The 17385-nt window shown below is 54.8% G+C and overlaps 2 protein-coding genes across 2 annotated transcripts; one reads left to right on the top strand and one right to left on the bottom strand.

The window, feature by feature from the left end:
* The first annotated feature begins 170 nt into the window (after window positions 1–170).
* Window positions 171–10402, top strand: TBL3 (transducin beta like 3). Its single transcript, XM_074552819.1, has 22 exons — window positions 171–275; window positions 442–493; window positions 568–663; window positions 872–919; window positions 2223–2364; window positions 2477–2561; window positions 3037–3204; window positions 3578–3653; window positions 3782–3878; window positions 4863–5059; window positions 5336–5477; window positions 5795–5853; window positions 6594–6697; window positions 7070–7220; window positions 7319–7549; window positions 7709–7779; window positions 8168–8324; window positions 8672–8730; window positions 8960–9063; window positions 9216–9287; window positions 9561–9719; window positions 10195–10402. Exons 1-22 carry the CDS (start codon window positions 226–228, stop codon window positions 10305–10307), a joined length of 2433 nt encoding a protein of 810 aa, XP_074408920.1. The 5' UTR covers window positions 171–225; the 3' UTR covers window positions 10308–10402.
* Window positions 10403–10738: 336 nt separating this feature from the next.
* NOXO1 (NADPH oxidase organizer 1) lies at window positions 10739–16063 on the bottom strand. Its single transcript, XM_026798365.2, has 8 exons — window positions 15377–16063; window positions 14901–14981; window positions 14723–14786; window positions 14066–14246; window positions 13668–13849; window positions 13365–13478; window positions 12786–12903; window positions 10739–12573 (listed from the first exon to the last, which is right to left on the bottom strand). Exons 1-8 carry the CDS (start codon window positions 15440–15442, stop codon window positions 12003–12005), a joined length of 1377 nt encoding a protein of 458 aa, XP_026654166.2. The 5' UTR covers window positions 15443–16063; the 3' UTR covers window positions 10739–12002.
* Between the last annotated feature and the right edge of the window lie 1322 nt (window positions 16064–17385).

Genomic DNA, 17385 nt, shown 5'->3' with positions numbered 1-17385 from the left:
TGCGGGGCCGGGCTGTGGTCACTCTCTCGGGGGAACCGGGAATTCTTATCCCGTTCTGCGGGGCCGGGCTGCGGCCGATGTCCCGGGGGAACGGGGAATTCTTGTCCCGTTCTCCGGAGCGCTCCCCACGTGGTGCCGGTGGCGCCCCCGCTTACGTCACTGAGGGGGCCGGAAGTGTTCCCTCACTTCCCGGAAGTGGTGACCGGAAGCACGTGGGCCGTGGCCATGGCGGACACGGACCCGGCCGCCGCCGCTCCCGTGCGCTTCAAGAGCAAGTGAGCGACCCGCGGGACCGGGCAGGGGCTGTGAGGGCGAGCGAGCGGCCGGGCTGGGCTGGGTCGGGCTGGGCTGGGACCGGAGCCCCCGGGCCGCCACCGGAGCCCCCGGGCCGCCACCGCTCCGCTTTAACGGAGCCTCCCGGCGCATCTCTTTCCCTTCCAGCTATGCCGCGACGCGCAAGATCGAGCCGTTCTACAAAGGAGGGCGAATCCAGGTAACCCCGGCTCTGGAGGGACAGCTGGGAATGTCGCACCTCCCGGCTCTAACGCTCCCCATCCCTTTCTCCAGGTCAGCCGGGATGGGAAGTTCATGTTCTGCCCCTGTGGGAGCAAAGTCAACGTGATCGATGTGGAAACGGGAGCGCTGCTGCACAGCCTCCAGCAGGTGACCGCGATCCGCCTCTCCTGGGCGGCTTGCGAGGAGCCCGGGGGGTTTTCTCGCTGTGGATACAAAAGTCCCAGGAGTGAGAGGGCAGGGAGGGGGGAATGAACCAAACACAGGTTTGGGGTGATCAGCAGAGCCTTTGGAGAAGGGAGCTCGGAGATCCCTGCAGGGGTGGTTCAGCTGTGGCATTTCCCCTCTGTTTTCCCAGGATGAGGAAGAGGATGTCACAGCGTTCGTGCTGAGCCCTGATGACGAGGTGGGTTTGTGCTGGGGGCAGTGAGCAGCCTGGGACAGGCTGAGCCAGGAATGGGGGGAATTTTGGGGTGTCCTTGCAGGGCCAGGGCTTGGACTCGATGATCCTTGTGCATCCCTTCCATGGTTCCATTCCATGGCCTGTGTGCTTCCTGAGGTCCCCTGGGGGCCATGGGTCACACTCACACCTGTGGCTCACACTCACACCTGCCCAGAGCCTGAGCTCCCCCAGCAGCTCCCTGTGCTGTGTGGCACTGACAGGAGCCCAAACCCAGCCTGTGCCCAGGCTGTCCCTTGTCCCCGTGTCCCCAGGTGCTGGTGACAGGCAGCAGGGCGCTGTTACCCATGGTTAGGGCTGTCCCCATGTCCCCAGGTGCTGGTGACAGGTAGCAGGGCACTGTTATCTGTGTCTCAGGCTGTCCCCATGTCCCCAGGTGCTGGTGACAGGCAGCAGGGCGCTGTTACCCATGTCTCAGGCTGTCCCTGTGTCCCCAGGTGCTGGTGACAGGCAGCAGGGCGCTGTTACCCATGGCTCAGGCTGTCCCCATGTCCCCAGGTGCTGGTGACAGGCAGCAGGGCGCTGTTATCTGTGTCTCAGGCTGTCCCCATGTCCCCAGGTGCTGGTGACAGGCAGCAGGGCGCTGTTACCTGTGTCTCAGGCTGTCCCCCTGTCCCCAGGTGCTGGTGACAGGCAGCAGGGCGCTGTTATCTGTGTCTCAGGCTGTCCCCGTGTCCCCAGGTGCTGTTACCCATGGTTAGGGCTGTCCCCATGTCCCCAGGTGCTGGTGACAGGCAGCAGGGCGCTGTTATCTGTGTCTCAGGCTGTCCCCATGTCCCCAGGTGCTGGTGACAGGCAGCAGGGCGCTGTTACCTGTGTCTCAGGCTGTCCCCCTGTCCCCAGGTGCTGGTGACAGGCAGCAGGGCGCTGTTATCTGTGTCTCAGGCTGTCCCCATGTCCCCAGGTGCTGGTGACAGGCAGCAGGGCACTGTTACCCATGGCTCAGGCTGTCCCCATGTCCCCAGGTGCTGGTGACAGGCAGCAGGGCACTGTTACCTGTGTCTCAGGCTGTCCCCATGTCCCCAGGTGCTGGTGACAGGCAGCAGGGCGCTGTTATCCATGGTTAGGGCTGTCCCCATGTCCCCAGGTGCTGTTACCTGTGTCTCAGGCTGTCCCCGTGTCCCCGGGTGCTGGTGACAGGCAGCAGGGCACTGTTATCCATGGTTAGGGCTGTCCCCATGTCCCCAGGTGCTGGTGACAGGCAGCAGGGCGCTGTTATCCATGGTTAAGGCTGTCCCTGTGTCCCCAGGTGCTGGTGACAGGCAGCAGGGCGCTGCTGCTGCGCCGCTGGCGCTGGAGGGAGCCCAGGTGTGAGCGCAGCTGGCGAGCCGTGCACACCGCGCCCGTGGCCACCATGGCCTTCGACCCCACAGCCACCCTGCTGGCCACAGGTACGAGCCACCCTGTCCCAGGGCTGTCCTGCTCCTGGGAGCCTCAGGGCCGTGTCCAGCCTGCAGCTCCCACAGCTCTGCCCTCCAGAGCTCAGGGGTTCTTCTCTTCCAGGTGGCTGTGACAGCACCATCAAGGTGTGGGACATGGTCAAACACTACTGCACACACAACCTGAAGGGATCCTCTGGAGTGGTACAGTAAGGAGCAGAGCTGTTTGTCAGTCCCTGCTGTGCTGGGATACTGGGATTGAGGTGCAGTTCTGGAGTTAATGCAGCAGGAAGGCAAATTCCCAGCAGGTTCTGGGCTCTTCCTGCTGTTTGAGAGCAGGGTTATGGCTGGCTCTGCCCAGAGAAGATAGAGTTTGGTCAAGAATTTTCATGGAATTCTTTCACAGAATTCTCATGGAATTGTTTCACAGAATTTTCATGGAATTTTTTCACAGAATTTTCATGGAATTGTTTCACAGAATTTTTGTGGAATTGTTTCACAGAATTGTTGGGCAGGGACACCTCCCAGTAGGCCAGGGTGCTGTGAGCCCATCCAAGCTGTGCTGCCGTGGGATGTGCATGATTTAAAGGCTGCCATGGGATGTGCATGATTTAAAGGCTGCTCTGGGGTGTGCATTATTCAAAGGCTGGGGTTTATTCCTGTGCTGTCCTCTGCCCTGCCCAGCCTGGTGCAGTTCCACCCCGACATCTCCCGCCTGCAGCTCTTCTCCTCCTCCATCGATTACAAGATCCGCATCTGGGACCTGAGCAGCAGCAGGTGTGTGGCAGCGCTGGAGGGACACTTCAGTGCTGTCACCTCGCTGGCCTTTGCAGATGGGAGCAGCCTCCTCAGGTATCCTGGCAGGGCTGCACCTCCATCCATTCACTCCTGCAGGGCCTGGGTGGGTTCTGCTCTGAGGGGAAGGGGTGGTGCAGCTGCTCAGTGCGTGTGCATTGGAACCATGGAATGGTTTGGGGTGGAAGGACCTTAAAGCCCATCCAGTGCCACCCCTGCCATGGGCAGGGACCCTTCCACTGTGCCAGGGTGCTCCCAGCCCCATCCCGCCTGCCTGTGTTCCTGGGAATATCCTGTGCTGGCACAGGGAATGCTGCTGCTCTCTGTCCCACGGCCTCTGCAGAGAGGTGTTGAGCTCCCACAGTGCCACATTTGCACCCAGAGCCAAGCTGGACAGGTTTAGCACTAAAACTGAGCTTTTCACTTGCAGCTCTGGCCGTGACAAGATCTGCATGGTGTGGGACCTGGAGAGCAGGCAGAGCAAACGAACCGTCCCTGTCTATGAGGTGAAACTGCTCTTTGTCCCTTCCTTTGAGGCCATGGTCTCCCTCTTCAGGGTCTGCATGCTGTGAAATCAGGTTTCTCCCCCTTCCCAGGGTTTTCAGCTCAGTCTGTGCCTCTCTGATTTTTTCAGACTGTGGAAGCTGCTGTGCTGTTGCCTAAAGAGGGAGATTTCTCTCAGCTGGGTGTGAAGAATCAAGGGCTGCACTTTGTCACAGCTGGCAGCAAAGGTGAGTGGCACTGAAGGGTGGCACTTGGGTCACTTCACTGCTGTTGTTCCCCAGCTGTGTGTTCTCCATGGCAGGAGAGCAGAGCCTGCTCCTGAGATCCTTGGGCTGGAACAGGATGGAACAGGCACAGATCCATTTACTGCTCAAACACATTTATCTCTATTTTCTAACTCGATGAGTTTGAGTGAACAACCAAACCCTTGGGGCTTTTCCAGCCACTGCATCCTGCCCAGTCTTGCCTTGGAGCTGGGTGGCTTCTCCCACTGTGCTTTGGATGGTGTTCCCTGGACATGCACTATGTGGGGCAGTGGCTCTGCCATGGTTTATCCTGTGTGTTCCCTGTGTGAAGCAGTGGCCCTGCCATGGTTTATCCTGTTTGTTTCCTTGTTGAAGTGAAGGGAGGCGACCCATCTTCCTTGATCAGCATCAACTCCAATTTATTGATCAAACCAGGCACCTTTTATAACAGTGCTAATTCACTTCATGCATATTGCAAAGTCTGAGCTCCCGATAGGCTGCAGAGAAAACTTCAACTCCTCTTTCTGTTAACAATACCTGAAGTTTGTTTATTGAAACCAAGATCAGTGTTCTCACCATGATATGAAAAGATCTCAAAACCTTTATATCTGTTCCCAGAACGGCCATCTGTTCCTAGAGCAGCCAAGGACAGAATATTGCCTGTCTTTGAGGAAACGGTCTGAGAATCTTGTTTATATAAAAGGTGGCTGAGAACCTTAATTATTTACAGAATCAAGCCTGGGAACTGCTGCTTTACAGCGGCCTTTTATTTTTCCCTTAGCTGACTACCTTCATGGCCTCTTTCTTTAAGCCATGCTTGAACCAGGCTCTCCACATTTCCTGTTCTTTCAGGCATTTTGAGGGTGTGGGAGGCAGCCTCAGGTGCCTGTGTGCACAGCCAGGCCGTGCCCTGTGTGAAGCAGTGGTTCTGCCATGGTTTCTCCTGTTTGTTTCCTGTTCTTTCAGGCATTTTGAGGGTGTGGGAGGCAGCCTCAGGTGCCTGTGTGCACAGCCAGGCCGTGCCCTTCGCGCTGCAGGAGGAGCCCAGCGAGCGCAGCCTCTCCCAGTGCCAGTTTGTGCCTGCCAGGAACGAGCTCCTCACCGTGTCCATGGAGCACAACATCGTGTTCTATGATGCTCAGAGCCTGCAGCTCAGGAAGCAGGTGACAGCCCCCGCCTCCCTGTCCCTCTGTCCCTGCTCCAGGACCAGCCCTGCTCTGGCAGAGGCACCAAGGGCACCCCTGGCTCTGGGATTGTTCCATGGGCAGGGAATTCCACTGCTCTGGGGGAATGTTGCCCAGAGACCAGCACAGGAGGGAGAAAGCGGAACACACTTAGCCAGAAATGCCTCCTGTGTGTAGAAATTGCAGACAGCATGAAATGAAAAGCAGCCACTCCCACCTCCCCTTCAGCTCCATTTCCCTCTTGGGCTGTTGCAGCTTGCAGGATACAACGAGGAGGTGCTGGATGTGAAGTTCCTGGGCCCTGGGGACTCTCACATCGTGGTGGCCACCAACAGCCCCCAGCTGAAGGTGTTTGAGCTGGCAACGTCTCACTGCCAGATCCTGTACGGGCACACAGGTGGGTGACAGCCCTGCCTTTGTCCAGCTTCTCCTGGAGCTCTGGTGCAGAGGACTCCCCAAGTTCCTGGTGGAGCAGCACCCCAGCAGGTTTGGGAGCTGTGTGGGGAGAGGATGTGTCCCTTTGTCCCTGTCCCTGGCAGTGAGATCAGTTTAAACTGGAGCTGAAGGTGCAGGTGTGTGACAGGCTCAGTCCTCAGGGACCAGTGTGTCCCAGACTTGTCCCTTGGCTCATTAACTGGGCTCATTAACTCACCCTTTCTGTTGTCCCATCTCAGCTTTGCTCTGCATCTACCAGCTTTTATTTCTTCTCTTCAGAAACAATCCTGGCTTTGGATGTCTTCAGGAAAGGCCTGATGTTTGTCACCTGTGCCAAGGTGTGTCACTGTTCTCCATTTAATGAAACTCTTCGTTCCTAGTGATCCCTGTGGGCAAAATTATGTTGTTTTAGGAACTCCAGAAAGGGTTTTCTGTTCATACAATCCCTGGCTGCTGCATGGCCCAAAGAGGTTCTTCCACTGTCCCCTTTTAACATTGTCCCTGGGAAAATTGGTTGTATTTTATTGGCCTGAAGGAGATATTTCCTTCTCCAAACATCCTGGTCTGAACTGTTAGAGTTCAGAAAAGTTGTTAGTGTGAGATTGATGAGGGAAACAACAACAGACAGAACAAGAGGACACCGTCTCAAGTCGTGCCAAGGGAGATAGAGGCTAGAATTAGGAGGAAGTATTTTACAGAAAGAGTGGTCAAATACTGGAATCATCTGCCCAGGGAGGTGGTGGAGTCACCATCCCTCGATGTGTTTAAACAAAGACTGGATGTGGCACTGGGTGCCATGATCTAGTTGAGGTGTTAGAACATGGGCTGGACTCGATGATCTTAAAGGTCTCTTCCAACCTAGAAATTCTGTGATTCTGTGAGAAGGTGCCAAGAGCCCTGACAGACCCAACCCCAAAGCTCTGAGACAGCCAGCAATAACCGTCCATGCTGGAGCCCCAGAGCTGATGTTGCTGCGAGGTTCAGGCTGGAGCAGCAGAGGCCAGCGGGGCTCGGGGATGGGGTGGAAGCTCAGGGAGCTGCTGTCCCCAGCCAGCTGAGGCTTTTGTGTCCCCCCCAGGACAGAAGCGTGCGGCTGTGGCGCATGGGCAGGGCTGGCAGGGTCACCTGTGTGGCACAGGGCCTGGGCCATGCCCACGGCGTGGGCGCCGTCGCCTGCTCCAGGTAACACACGCTGGGCAGGCAGGGAGGGAGGGAGGGAGGGGAATGTCCTGAGGGTGCTGTCCCCTCCCAGCTGTGCTGCTCCTCACCCCTGCTCCAGCTTCTCCTGGTGCCCGGCTGGGAAGGGACCGTGGGGTGGTTTGGGTGAGAAGGGGCCTCAGGTGTCATCAGTGCCACCCCTGCCATGGGCAGGGACACTTCCCCTGTCCAGCCTGGCCCTGGACGCTCCCAGGGATGGGGAAATCCTTCTGAAATAGTCTGGAAAGCCATGAAACCACTTCCCCACACCGAGCAGTGGCTGAGTGTGGGGATGCCAGTCAGGGAGGAGAAACCACGGAGTTGTTTCCCTGCCCTTGATGCTTTCACTGCTCTCAGGATGAAGGAAAGCTTTGTAGTGACCAGCAGCCAGGACTGCACCATCAAGATCTGGAACATCCCGGAATCCCTCACTTCCAAAGCTAAAGCAGCCTTGATCTCCAGCCCAGAGCCCCTCCATGCCAGGGTCACTGAGAGGGGCCATGACAAGGTACAGCTCCAGCTGCTCTTTCAGCCTCTGTTTGTTCAGTGTCCCACAGCCAGAGCTGAGTCCTGACCCTCCTCCTCCTCCTCTTGTGGCTCCCCCAGGACATCAACAGCGTGGCAGTGTCCCCCAATGACAAGCTGCTGGCCACGGGCTCGCAGGACAGGCTGGCCAAGCTCTGGTCCTGCTCCGACTGCTCCCTGCTGGGGGTGTTCTCTGGGCACAAACGTGGCATCTGGTGCGTGCAGTTCTCCCCTGTGGACCAGGTCCTGGCCACCTCCTCAGCCGATGGGACCCTGAAGCTTTGGGGACTTCGGGATTTCAGCTGTCTGAAGGTGATGAGAGCTTTGCCTCTTGGCCTGGGCAAAACCTTGGGGTTCCTCAAGGATCCTTCCAAAACCTGGGGCTTATTCCTTTGGGTTTTGGGAGTAACTGGGATCCTTTGGGGTCTCTCCAGAGGCCTGGCAGTGCTGAGCTCCCTTTGTGTTTTGCAGACCTTTGAAGGCCACGATGCCTCAGTGCTGAAGATCATCTTTGTGAGCCGAGGGGCTCAGCTGCTCAGCAGGTTTGTGTCTGATTCCAGAGTTAGGGAATGTCTGAGCTCATCAGCAGCACCAAGAGGAAACACTCCTGTGCCCAAAGAGTCTTGGGACAGATTTATAGGAAGATGCCCTGTTTAGGCCAGGCTTTCTGCAGAGGTTATTTTCATCTTCCTCCTCTCCAGCTGTCCCATGGGTTCCATGGGGCTGCTGTGGCATTGCTGGGTTGGGACAAACTCAGTAGACAAAGCCAAGGGTGCATCTTGCCCTCCACATTTTGGGTTAACTCTGCTCCTGTTTGGAAGGAATTGGGATATTTGTTCAATTCATTCAAGTCCATCTGGTATTTGAGGTGGGACAGAGCAAGAATGGATCTGTGCAGTGATGCTTTCTGTTGTGTTTCTCTTCCAAAAGTGGATCTGACGGTCTCTTAAAACTCTGGACAATAAAAACAAACGAGTGTGTGAAAACATTGGATGGTCACGAGGACAAAATCTGGGGCCTTCACTCCAACAAGAAGGATGACATGGTCGTGACAGCCTCCAGTGACTCCTGCATCACCCTGTGGCAGGTACAGCAGGGGCTGCCTCCTCCCTGGGTTAATAATCAGGGGAATTGGAGAGCTCAGGGTTCCAGGGGGTTGTTTTTCATGTGTTCTCCTTGTCTGCAGCTTGAAATTAGGTTAACGAGGCTGACCTTGGGGTTTGGGGGTATTTTTTGGCCATTCTGTATTTCCCCAGAGCAGCAGATGGGCCCCAGCACTGGAGAATTGGAAGGAAGTTGGAAATTTAACATTTAAATTACTTGACCACAAGATTTTGCTGCAGAAACTGGTCTCACATCACTTAATGGCCAAATCAAAAGCCTTCTGTATTAAAGCAGGATTTGATAAAGTTTGATCCTGTTTTTTTTTAACAGGATGTGACTGAAATTGAGGAGAAAGAAGCACAGGCTAAACAGGAGGAGCAGATTATGAAGTGAGTTGATCTTGTGTCTTAAAGAGCTGTGAAAGCAAACTGTGCAGTGGAACTGTCCACACCTGGAGCCATCCAGCTCCACCTGATCCCAATATTGGAGTGAGGGCATTTATTGATGAGCACCACAAACTCCTTAACTGTTATTGCCAAATCTGCTGCTTTTTCTGTGGTTTTGTTTTTTTCAGCACCCAGAGATTTGTCTCACTCTCTGCCCTGATTTGTTTTCCAGAGAGCAGGAGCTTTCCAACCTTCTCCATGAGAAGAGGTTCCTCAAAGCTCTGGGCCTGGCCATCTCGCTGGACCGGCCGCACACGGTGCTGACCGTGGTCAAGGGTGAGTCCAGAGCGTGCTCCGAGGGCATTTCCTGCCCTCCCTCCTGTCCTGGACACCCCCTCCAGCCAGCTCAGGGCAATAATTACTCTGAAATCCTGAGTTTTCCCTGAGTGCCATCACCAGGGTGCCCCTGCTGTGGTTTCTGTCCGCAGCCATCCTCAGGGAGCCCGAGGGGAGGAGGCACCTGGAGGAGAACATTGTTCGGCTCCGCAAGGATCAGAAAGGTTTGTGGCACAGCTGAAGTGCTGGAAGCTTCCAGCTCAGAGGCTTTTCTGACACTGAAATTAGAATCCTGCCATCCTGGGATGGTTTGGGTTGGGAGAGTGTTCGGTTTTACCCTCTGCCATGGGCAGGGACACCTTGAGTAGAGCAGGACTGGCCTTGGGCACTTGCAGGGATGGGGAATGTCCCTGGTGGGACCTCAGTGAGAGCCCAGGGATGTTTTCTGGGTGGGCTGTGCTGTGTGCCAGCCTGGCCAGGCTTCCTTCCCCCCACAGAGGCCGTGCTGGCCTTCCTGGTGACGTGGAACACCAACTCCAGGAACTGCCACGAGGCCCAGGCTGTCATGGAGACCCTCCTGAGGCACGAGGCCCCCGACACCCTCCTGCAGTTCTCGGGAATCAAATCTGCCGTGGAGTCCCTGCTGCCCTACACAGGTGAGGCTCTGTGGGGACAGGAGGGGCTGCCTTGGGTCAGGGATCATGGAATGGTTTGGGGTGGAAGGGGCAGGTCAGGTAATCCACCCCTGCCATGGCAGGGACACCTTCCTTCCACCATCCCAGGGTGGGATCCCCATCCCAAGCCCCAATGTCCAGCCTGGCCTTGGGCACTGCAGGGATCCATGGCAGCCACAGCTGCTCTGGGCACCTGTGCCAGGGCCTGCCCACCCTCACAGGGAACAATTCCCAATTCCCAATATTCCATCCATCCCTGCCCTCCAGCAGTGGGAGCCATTCCCTGGGTCCTGTCCCTCCATCCCTTGTCCCCAGTCTCTCTCCAGCTCTCCTGGAGGCCCTGGGTGTCTCCCTGGAGTGTTCCCCTGTCCAGGCTGGGCATTGCCAGCTCCCCCAGCCTGGCTCCACAATCGAGGGCAGGGTTCTGGTGCCTCCCTGAGCCCTGCCCTCCCTGCAGAGCGCCACTTCCAGAGGCTGAGCCGCCTGCTCCAGGCCTCCACCTTCATCGAGTTCATGTGGCACAACATGAGGCTGGCAGATGTGGCCCAGCAGGACCAGGGCACTCTGTGACCCTCCCTCCTCCCACCAATTGCTCTTTCCAAAGAGCTCTTTCCCACCAGGATTTTTAGTTCCTGTATTTTATAATAAATGTTTTCATTTCTAAACCAAGTCTAACATTCAATCTCCTCAGGGATGAATGAAAGGAAAAGGTAATTTCTTTGGCCAAGCTGGGGTTTGTGTTTTCACACCCTGAATTTTCACAAACAGAAGGCAGTTTGGGATTTAAAAAAGGCAAAATCCCAATGAGCAGTTGGGATTTAAAGGGTTCATGGAGCTGGGATCTTGCTTGGGCAAAGCAGCCTGGACCAAGGCAGGGGCCTCACCTGTGCCCACCCAAAATTTAGCACCTGGGAGGAAGAGAAGCACAATTCAAATTCCCCAAATAGCAAATTTTTAAAGCATAAAACAAGCAAGCTTCAGAGATATCTACATGTATTTTATTTCATAAACGAAAATGTATAAAATTCAAACAACACAAATACCTCACAAGTTCTTTAAAAAAATATTAACAGATACCTGGGAGAATAAGTACAATTAAAGCCATCAGTGTAGAGAAAAGTCTTGATTTTCCTGTAACTCTTTTTCTAACTCATTTCTAGCTAATGAGTTTAGGATTAGAATTGTGGTTTCAGTAACTAGGCAGTCCCCTTGGGAAGAGGAGTGTTTTGTCCATCCCCAGGTGGGACAGGAGCTGTGGCTCCCCTGGTTGTGTTCCTGTGGCTGCAGGGAGCAGGGATGAGCTTCCTCCCCAGCAGGTTTTTTATTCTCACAACCATTCAGCCCATCCAGCCCATCCCTGTATTTCATGGCCTCTCCACTAACGTACAAAAAAACCCCAAACTGACACCAAAAGTCAGAAAGTTTTTAAAAATACCTATAAAACAGGGGGTTAATAGGTGCCATCATACATCCCATCTCTCCCCAATCCCATGGCTGTGTCCCCTCTGTGCCAGGGGACACTGAGGCACTCTGGTGCCACTCCTGTGCCCTCCATGGTGGCCGTGGCTGTGCCAGCTGATCCTGGCATGGGGAATAGCCCAGCTGCACTGCAGGGAGGGGAACACCTGCCTGGGGGAGAGCTCTGAGTGACCTCCAGCCCTGCAGCTGCTGGAAGCTCGGGTGACCCCACTCAGCCCTGTCCCAGCAACTCCCTGGGGAAGCTGCAGCTGCCCAGGGAGGTGGTGGATGTGTGTGTGGCCCTGGGGAGGGGACAGCCCCAAGCCCTGGCACTCCAGCAGTGCTGGATCTCTGTGTCCCTCAGGAGGGGACAGTGCCAAGCCCTGGCACTCCAGCAGTGCTGGATCTCTGTGTCCCTGGGGAGGGGACAGTGCCAAGCCCTGACAATCCAGCAGTGCTGGATCTCTGTGTCCCTCAGGAGGGGACAGTGCCAAGCCCTGGCACTCCAGCAGTGATGGATCTCTGTGTCCCTGGGGAGGGGACAGTCCCAAGCCCTGGCACTCCAGCAGTGCTGGATCTCTGTGTCCCTGGGGAGGGGACAGCCCCAAGCCCTGACACTCCAGAAATGATGGATCTCTGTGTCCCTCAGGAGGGGACAGTCCCAAGCCCTGACACTCCAGCAGTGATGGATCTCTGTGTCCCTCAGGAGGGGACAGTCTCAAGCCCTGGCACTCCAGAGCCGCTGCCCATGACTCCCAGGGGGCTGCAGGGTGCCAGGGCTGTCCCCGTGCCCCCTGCCCAGGGTCCCTAACGCTGGCTGAGGTCCGGGAGGGCCGGCCGGGGGGCCGAGTGCTGCACAGCCCGCTTGGTGATGGTGCTGCAGCGCTGCAGGATCTCCTGGGCTGAGGGACGGGCTGGCACCTTGGGGACACCCGCGGCCAGCTCGGGGGCAGCGAGGGGCGGCTCGGCTGTGCAGGACTCCACGAAGCCAGAGTCGTTCCTGTCCCTGGCACTGAGCCCTGGGGATTTGCTGCTGTGTGTGCCCAGCTCGTGGCTCGGGCCAGGAGAGCTCCTGGCCGGCTCCACCTCGGGCAGGGACCGAGACAATTCGGGTTTCCAGGCCAGCCGGGCGTTCCCGGCGCTGCTGCTGCTGCCCGAGCTCAGCGAGGAGCTGTCCAAGCCCAAATCCAGCCCCGGCGTGGAGCTGGCCTGGGGCAGGGAGCGGGATCTGCTCCTGGCAGAGCTGAGTTCCTCCCGGGAGCTGAGGCTCGGGGTGCAGGCGTGCAGGCTGCAGCTCAGGATGCTCTGGAGCTTGTGGTGAGGGTTCTGGTAGGGCCGGAGGCACAGCGAGGGCATGTAGCCAGTGCAGCCGTTGTACCTGAGGGCAGGGATGGAAAGAACACTGAGAAAACCCTTCCTGCACCTGGGGCCAAGGGGAGGGAGCACTTGGGGAGCAGGTCAGTGCTGTACACGGGGTGTGAGGACATCCCCAGCTAAGGACATCCAGCTCAGGGGGCTCCCGTGCATCCCACACGGGAGGAACAGCAAGCAGCTCCCTTGGGGAGCCACAGGGCTCTGGGAAAGCCTCACCTGATCAGCCACCAGCCATTGTGGGACGTCCTGAGCACCTCCACGACCACCCCCTGGTTCAGAGAGAGCTCGTCTGCCTTCTGAGCCTCGTAGGCCTGCACCACAAAGTACAGGCTGCCTGCAGAGAGAGGGAAAGGTTGGGTTTGCCTTGTGGAGAAAATCCTCTGATCCCTGTGAGAGACCAGCCCAGCTGCAGGGCAGCTGTCCCTCAGAGTGACTGGTTTGCTCAGGGACCCCAGTCTGATCCATTTAAGTTGAATATAAAGAAGCTTTTTACAAAAAGGGTGGGCAGGCCCTGGCACAGGTTGCTCAGAGAAGCTGTGGCTGCCCCTGGATCCCTGGAAGTGTCCAAGGCCAGGCTGGACAGGGCTTGGAGCAACCTGGGACAGTGGAAGGTGTTGGGGTTGGAACTGGATGGGCTTTAAGCTCTCTTCCAACCCAAACCAGTCCATGGTTCCATGACCCACAGGTGGTGGCAGAGCCAACACCAGAAGAGTCAGAGGTCCAGGCAGGGACTCCAGGCAGTGGGTAAGGTGGTGGGGGTTTGCAGAACCCGTTTTGAAGGAGGAACAGACTCACCCTCCTCATCTGAGCTGAAGGCATTCTGGATGTCCTCATAGGCATCAAGCTCTTCCAGGTATGTGGCTGGGAACCAGGCTATCTGCTTGTCTGCATTCTCCACCAGCCACCAGCCTACAAAGAGGAAGAATACCCAGATTTTAACAGCCTGCAAGTCAAGACATGACAATAATCCCAGGGTAGGGGACATAAGGGACAGGAGGGACAAGTGCAAACACCTGAACCCCTGACACCAGCTCAGCATTTGCCTAGCTATGAATCCATCTGCCCATCCAGCCCAGCACTGAATCCTCTCAGACCTACCAGTCATGTACTTGATGAGCACTTCCACAATCTCCTCCTGAGCCACTGTGAAGGGTTTGTTCTTTGTGTCTTTGGTTTCAAAGGCCTTGATGCAGCGGTAGCTCTGCGACGCCTGAGGGAGGGTGATGGAGAGGGGCTGGGGGCCCTTCTCCCTTCTGAACACTGAGGGCATGATCACAGCACTGGAAAGTGAAGGTGCACGTCAAAACTCACGTGAGAGGTTGAGTTTAGTATTGATTTTGGTAAAATCATTTCTGCAGTAGACTGAGAAATACTTCAGTCATCAGAAACAAAATTAAAAGCACCCAGCTGAACTGCCCTGGTGTTTCCCTTCTATCCATATCCCATGACATTTCTGTTTCATCAACAAACAAAAAAATACAATTCATATTTCACACCTGTTTTCAGGGAAGGAGGGATCGAGGTCTTGAGTCTGTGCCTTGAAAAACTGGTTCACCTCTTCACCCCGGGAGATTTTCACATCAGTTTTCAGCAGCTCCTGGGAATACGTTTCCAGCAGTTTCAGGATCTCCAGGCACCTGTTCAGCTTGCCACCCTTCCTCTGCTGCATAGTTATTCCTTCAAAATAGCAAGGGCACAGTTGGGATAGGACAGCAATGGATCTGGGTCCCTGGAGCAGCATCTTTTCCCTGAACAGTGGGTGCCCTCAGCCACCACCCTTCCTGCCCAAGCACAAACTGTACAAAGGCACTATCCGTCCCTCCCTGTCATTTTTAACAGCTCCTGATAGGATTTTTTAACATCCAAAATTTCTCTTTTTTTCACATGTAAAGTTTCAAGAAGTTCTAGGTCAATATTTGAAGTGTAGCATTATTTGCTAAGTGCAGCTATCTATTTAAAAAGCCTTTCTGGGTCATTTCAAGTCTGTAGTAGACCCAGACATGAGAATGTGACCCAGTGGTGCCATGGCAGGAGCAGTGAGCCCCTGATCTGTTCCAGAGGAAGGTCAGACTCAGAGGCTTCAGTCTCTGTCATGGGTGAGGCTGTCCCTGATCACTCTTGGGTTTGTTGGTCCATCAGAGATTTGTCCTTACCTTTAAACCTGGGTAAACTCCTCAGTGACCCATTCTCAGTGGGGAATTTTCTCTTCAGCTCCTTCTAAAATCAAGGAGAAGGAGAGAACAGTGATTCCTCACAGCTGACACATGGCCGGGCTCCTTCCCCTCCCCAGGACACGAACCTTGAAATTTCAGGAATTGGAAATTCACTTACATGGAACTTCCTAAAGTCTTCAAATGTCCTGTAGATGAGAATGTTGTTCTGATCTGACCAGAACACAAACATCATGTAGTTCTGGGAAAAGAAAAGCAGTTTAATCACAATGTTCAATTTTGGATGCTTCCACACAATCAGCATTTGCTATGGCTTAGTTGAAGCTTTTAATGTCACATTAAAAAATTAAATAAAACATTAAACCTACAAAAGTATGTCCTAAATTTCATAGTCCTAGATGGGTAATCATTGCTGAAACCAGGAGAATTTTATGGTGCTGTGACAAAAAGAGGGCAAACCCCAAGATATTAAGCTCATTAAAAACCAAGTCCCCTTATCCTAGACCCCTAGGCTCCAATCCCAATACTATGGGGAACGAACAAATACCCCTGCAAAATCCTCTAGTCTCCCAGTTTGTAAATTATATTTAAGGAAGAAAACAAAGCCAAAAAAAACCCCAATAAAAATTAAAGTACCTTCTGTTTTCTGCACTTCATGAAGCCGACAGCCTTCACATCCACGGGATACCTGTTAGAGCTCATGTTCCCCACGGCTGCTGCTCCTCCTTCGCGGGGAGCCAGAGGGATGGAGAGGGAAGGATGGGAGCTGGAGGGATGTGATCTGGAGCGATGGGAGCTGGAGCGATGGGAGCTGGAGGGATGAGAGACGGAGGGATGTGATCTGGAGCGATGGGAGCTGGAGCGATGGGAGCTGGAGGGAGCAGCGATGCAGCTCCAGCCCGACTGCCCAATTTAAATGGCACGGAGCAGGAGGCAGGGCAGAGGTGCTCCCGAGTTTCCTCCTCCGCCCAGGCCGGGCAGAAATTCCGCGATTTGCCAAACTGCCGCGTGCCTTTTACCTTTCGCCCCGCTTTTAACATGCAAATGCTGCCGGCTGCAGGAGGGACAGAGTTCAGGGAGCCGGGGAGGAAAAACACACTCTGTTATCACGTCCTTACCCAGCAGTGCCGGGAAGGAAGGAAGGCAAGGGAGCGGGGCTGTTTGCCAGCGCTGGGGCAGAGTAGGTCACAGGGCTGCAGAACCTGGCCCGAGATGTTTCCGGGACACAGGTGAGGGTTTGCGGCTGTAATACACAACCTGCAGCTCGGGCTGAGCTCGCTCCAGCCCCAAAGGCTGATTTAGACATGGGTTGTAAAACATAGATCAGGCACCATTAAATGTGAGTAATATTTGTTGCAATTTTTTTTTTCCTGCTGAGTTACTTTAAATAGATTTCTGACAGTTTTATCAGTAACTCCATTGAGATGCCGATGTAACGAACAGACACATCCCCAGGATGTAACTAAAAGACTGAAAGCTCCTCAGGTGTAAATGTGATGGAAATTCAGCTCTGAGTGCTCTGCCCTGTGTCCAGCCAGCAGCTCTTCCTCAGGAGCAGCTCCACTGCCCAGGGGCTCAGCAGCAGAGATAATTCCAGCCCTGGCCAGCCTGTCCTCTCCCTGAACCTCAGGGCTGATGGGCACCGTGTGATCAAAGCGCCTCTTCTTTGATAAAGCCTCAATTGAACCATTCTCACTATAATTATCTTTATCATTATCATTATTGGAACCCAAACTGAGAGGCTCAGCCGTGCCTCCCTTTCATTTCCCAGCTACACCTGGTGCCTCAAAGCTTCAGCAATGGCTACAGATGATTTTTCATCTACCAAACCCCCCCCCCCCAGAACTGGAACAGGGAGCCAAACCAGATTCCTTCTGGAAAATACAGTCAGGAGGGTCTTGGTTTGTGATCCATGAGCACGGGAGGCTGCTCCCACACAGCAGAGCAGCAGTTTCTGGAGACAAAGAAAGCAGGGTTATTGCAGTTGGATTTATTGCTGCTGGATATCTGTCCTGCATTAAAAAGGGAAAGTTATCCAAAGAGCGCTTTGGTTCGGTGTGGATTTTGGAGAGAAAATCTCTCCCACAGCATCTCTGAGGCATTTCCTGGCTCAGGAAGCTGCACAGGAGCTGCCCTGTGGAAAAGGGATCTGGAGCAGCTCCCTGCCCTCCACAGCCCTGGAATCAGACCCTCCATCCTTCGTTACAAATCCTCCAGCCAAACCATGTGCTGGTAAATCTCCCCAAATCACAGAGTGAGGATTTTATGGAGTGAGAGGAAATCACTTCATCCAGCAGATTTATTTAGAAAGTTCCAGTCTCTGAGGTGCCAAAACCCTTTGCTGACTCCATGTCCTCAAACCTGCACTCCTTGGCTTCTCCTGGGCAGCCAAGCCAGGGCCAAGCTCCCCCTCATGTGGCTCTGTTAAGTGGCTCTTGGAAATAGGTGGGACCAAGACTCCCAGTGAAGCACCTTGGCTTGGTTTCCTGTCTCAGAGCAAACACAAACCACGATGTATTTCCAAGAATGTAAAGGTTTAAGCATGTTTATCCTGACTGGGAAAAGCCAAAGACAAGGAAAACCTTGGAGGAGCTGCAGGATGAGGAGACAGCTGTGGAGGCTCAGAGAGCACCTTGATCTCAGGA

Source organism: Zonotrichia albicollis, chromosome 16 (assembly GCF_047830755.1).
Source record: "Zonotrichia albicollis isolate bZonAlb1 chromosome 16, bZonAlb1.hap1, whole genome shotgun sequence".
Taxonomy (NCBI): Eukaryota; Metazoa; Chordata; class Aves; order Passeriformes; family Passerellidae; genus Zonotrichia; species Zonotrichia albicollis.
The sequence above is the reverse complement of the archived record's forward strand: the minus strand, read 5'-3'. Positions and strand labels throughout refer to the sequence as shown.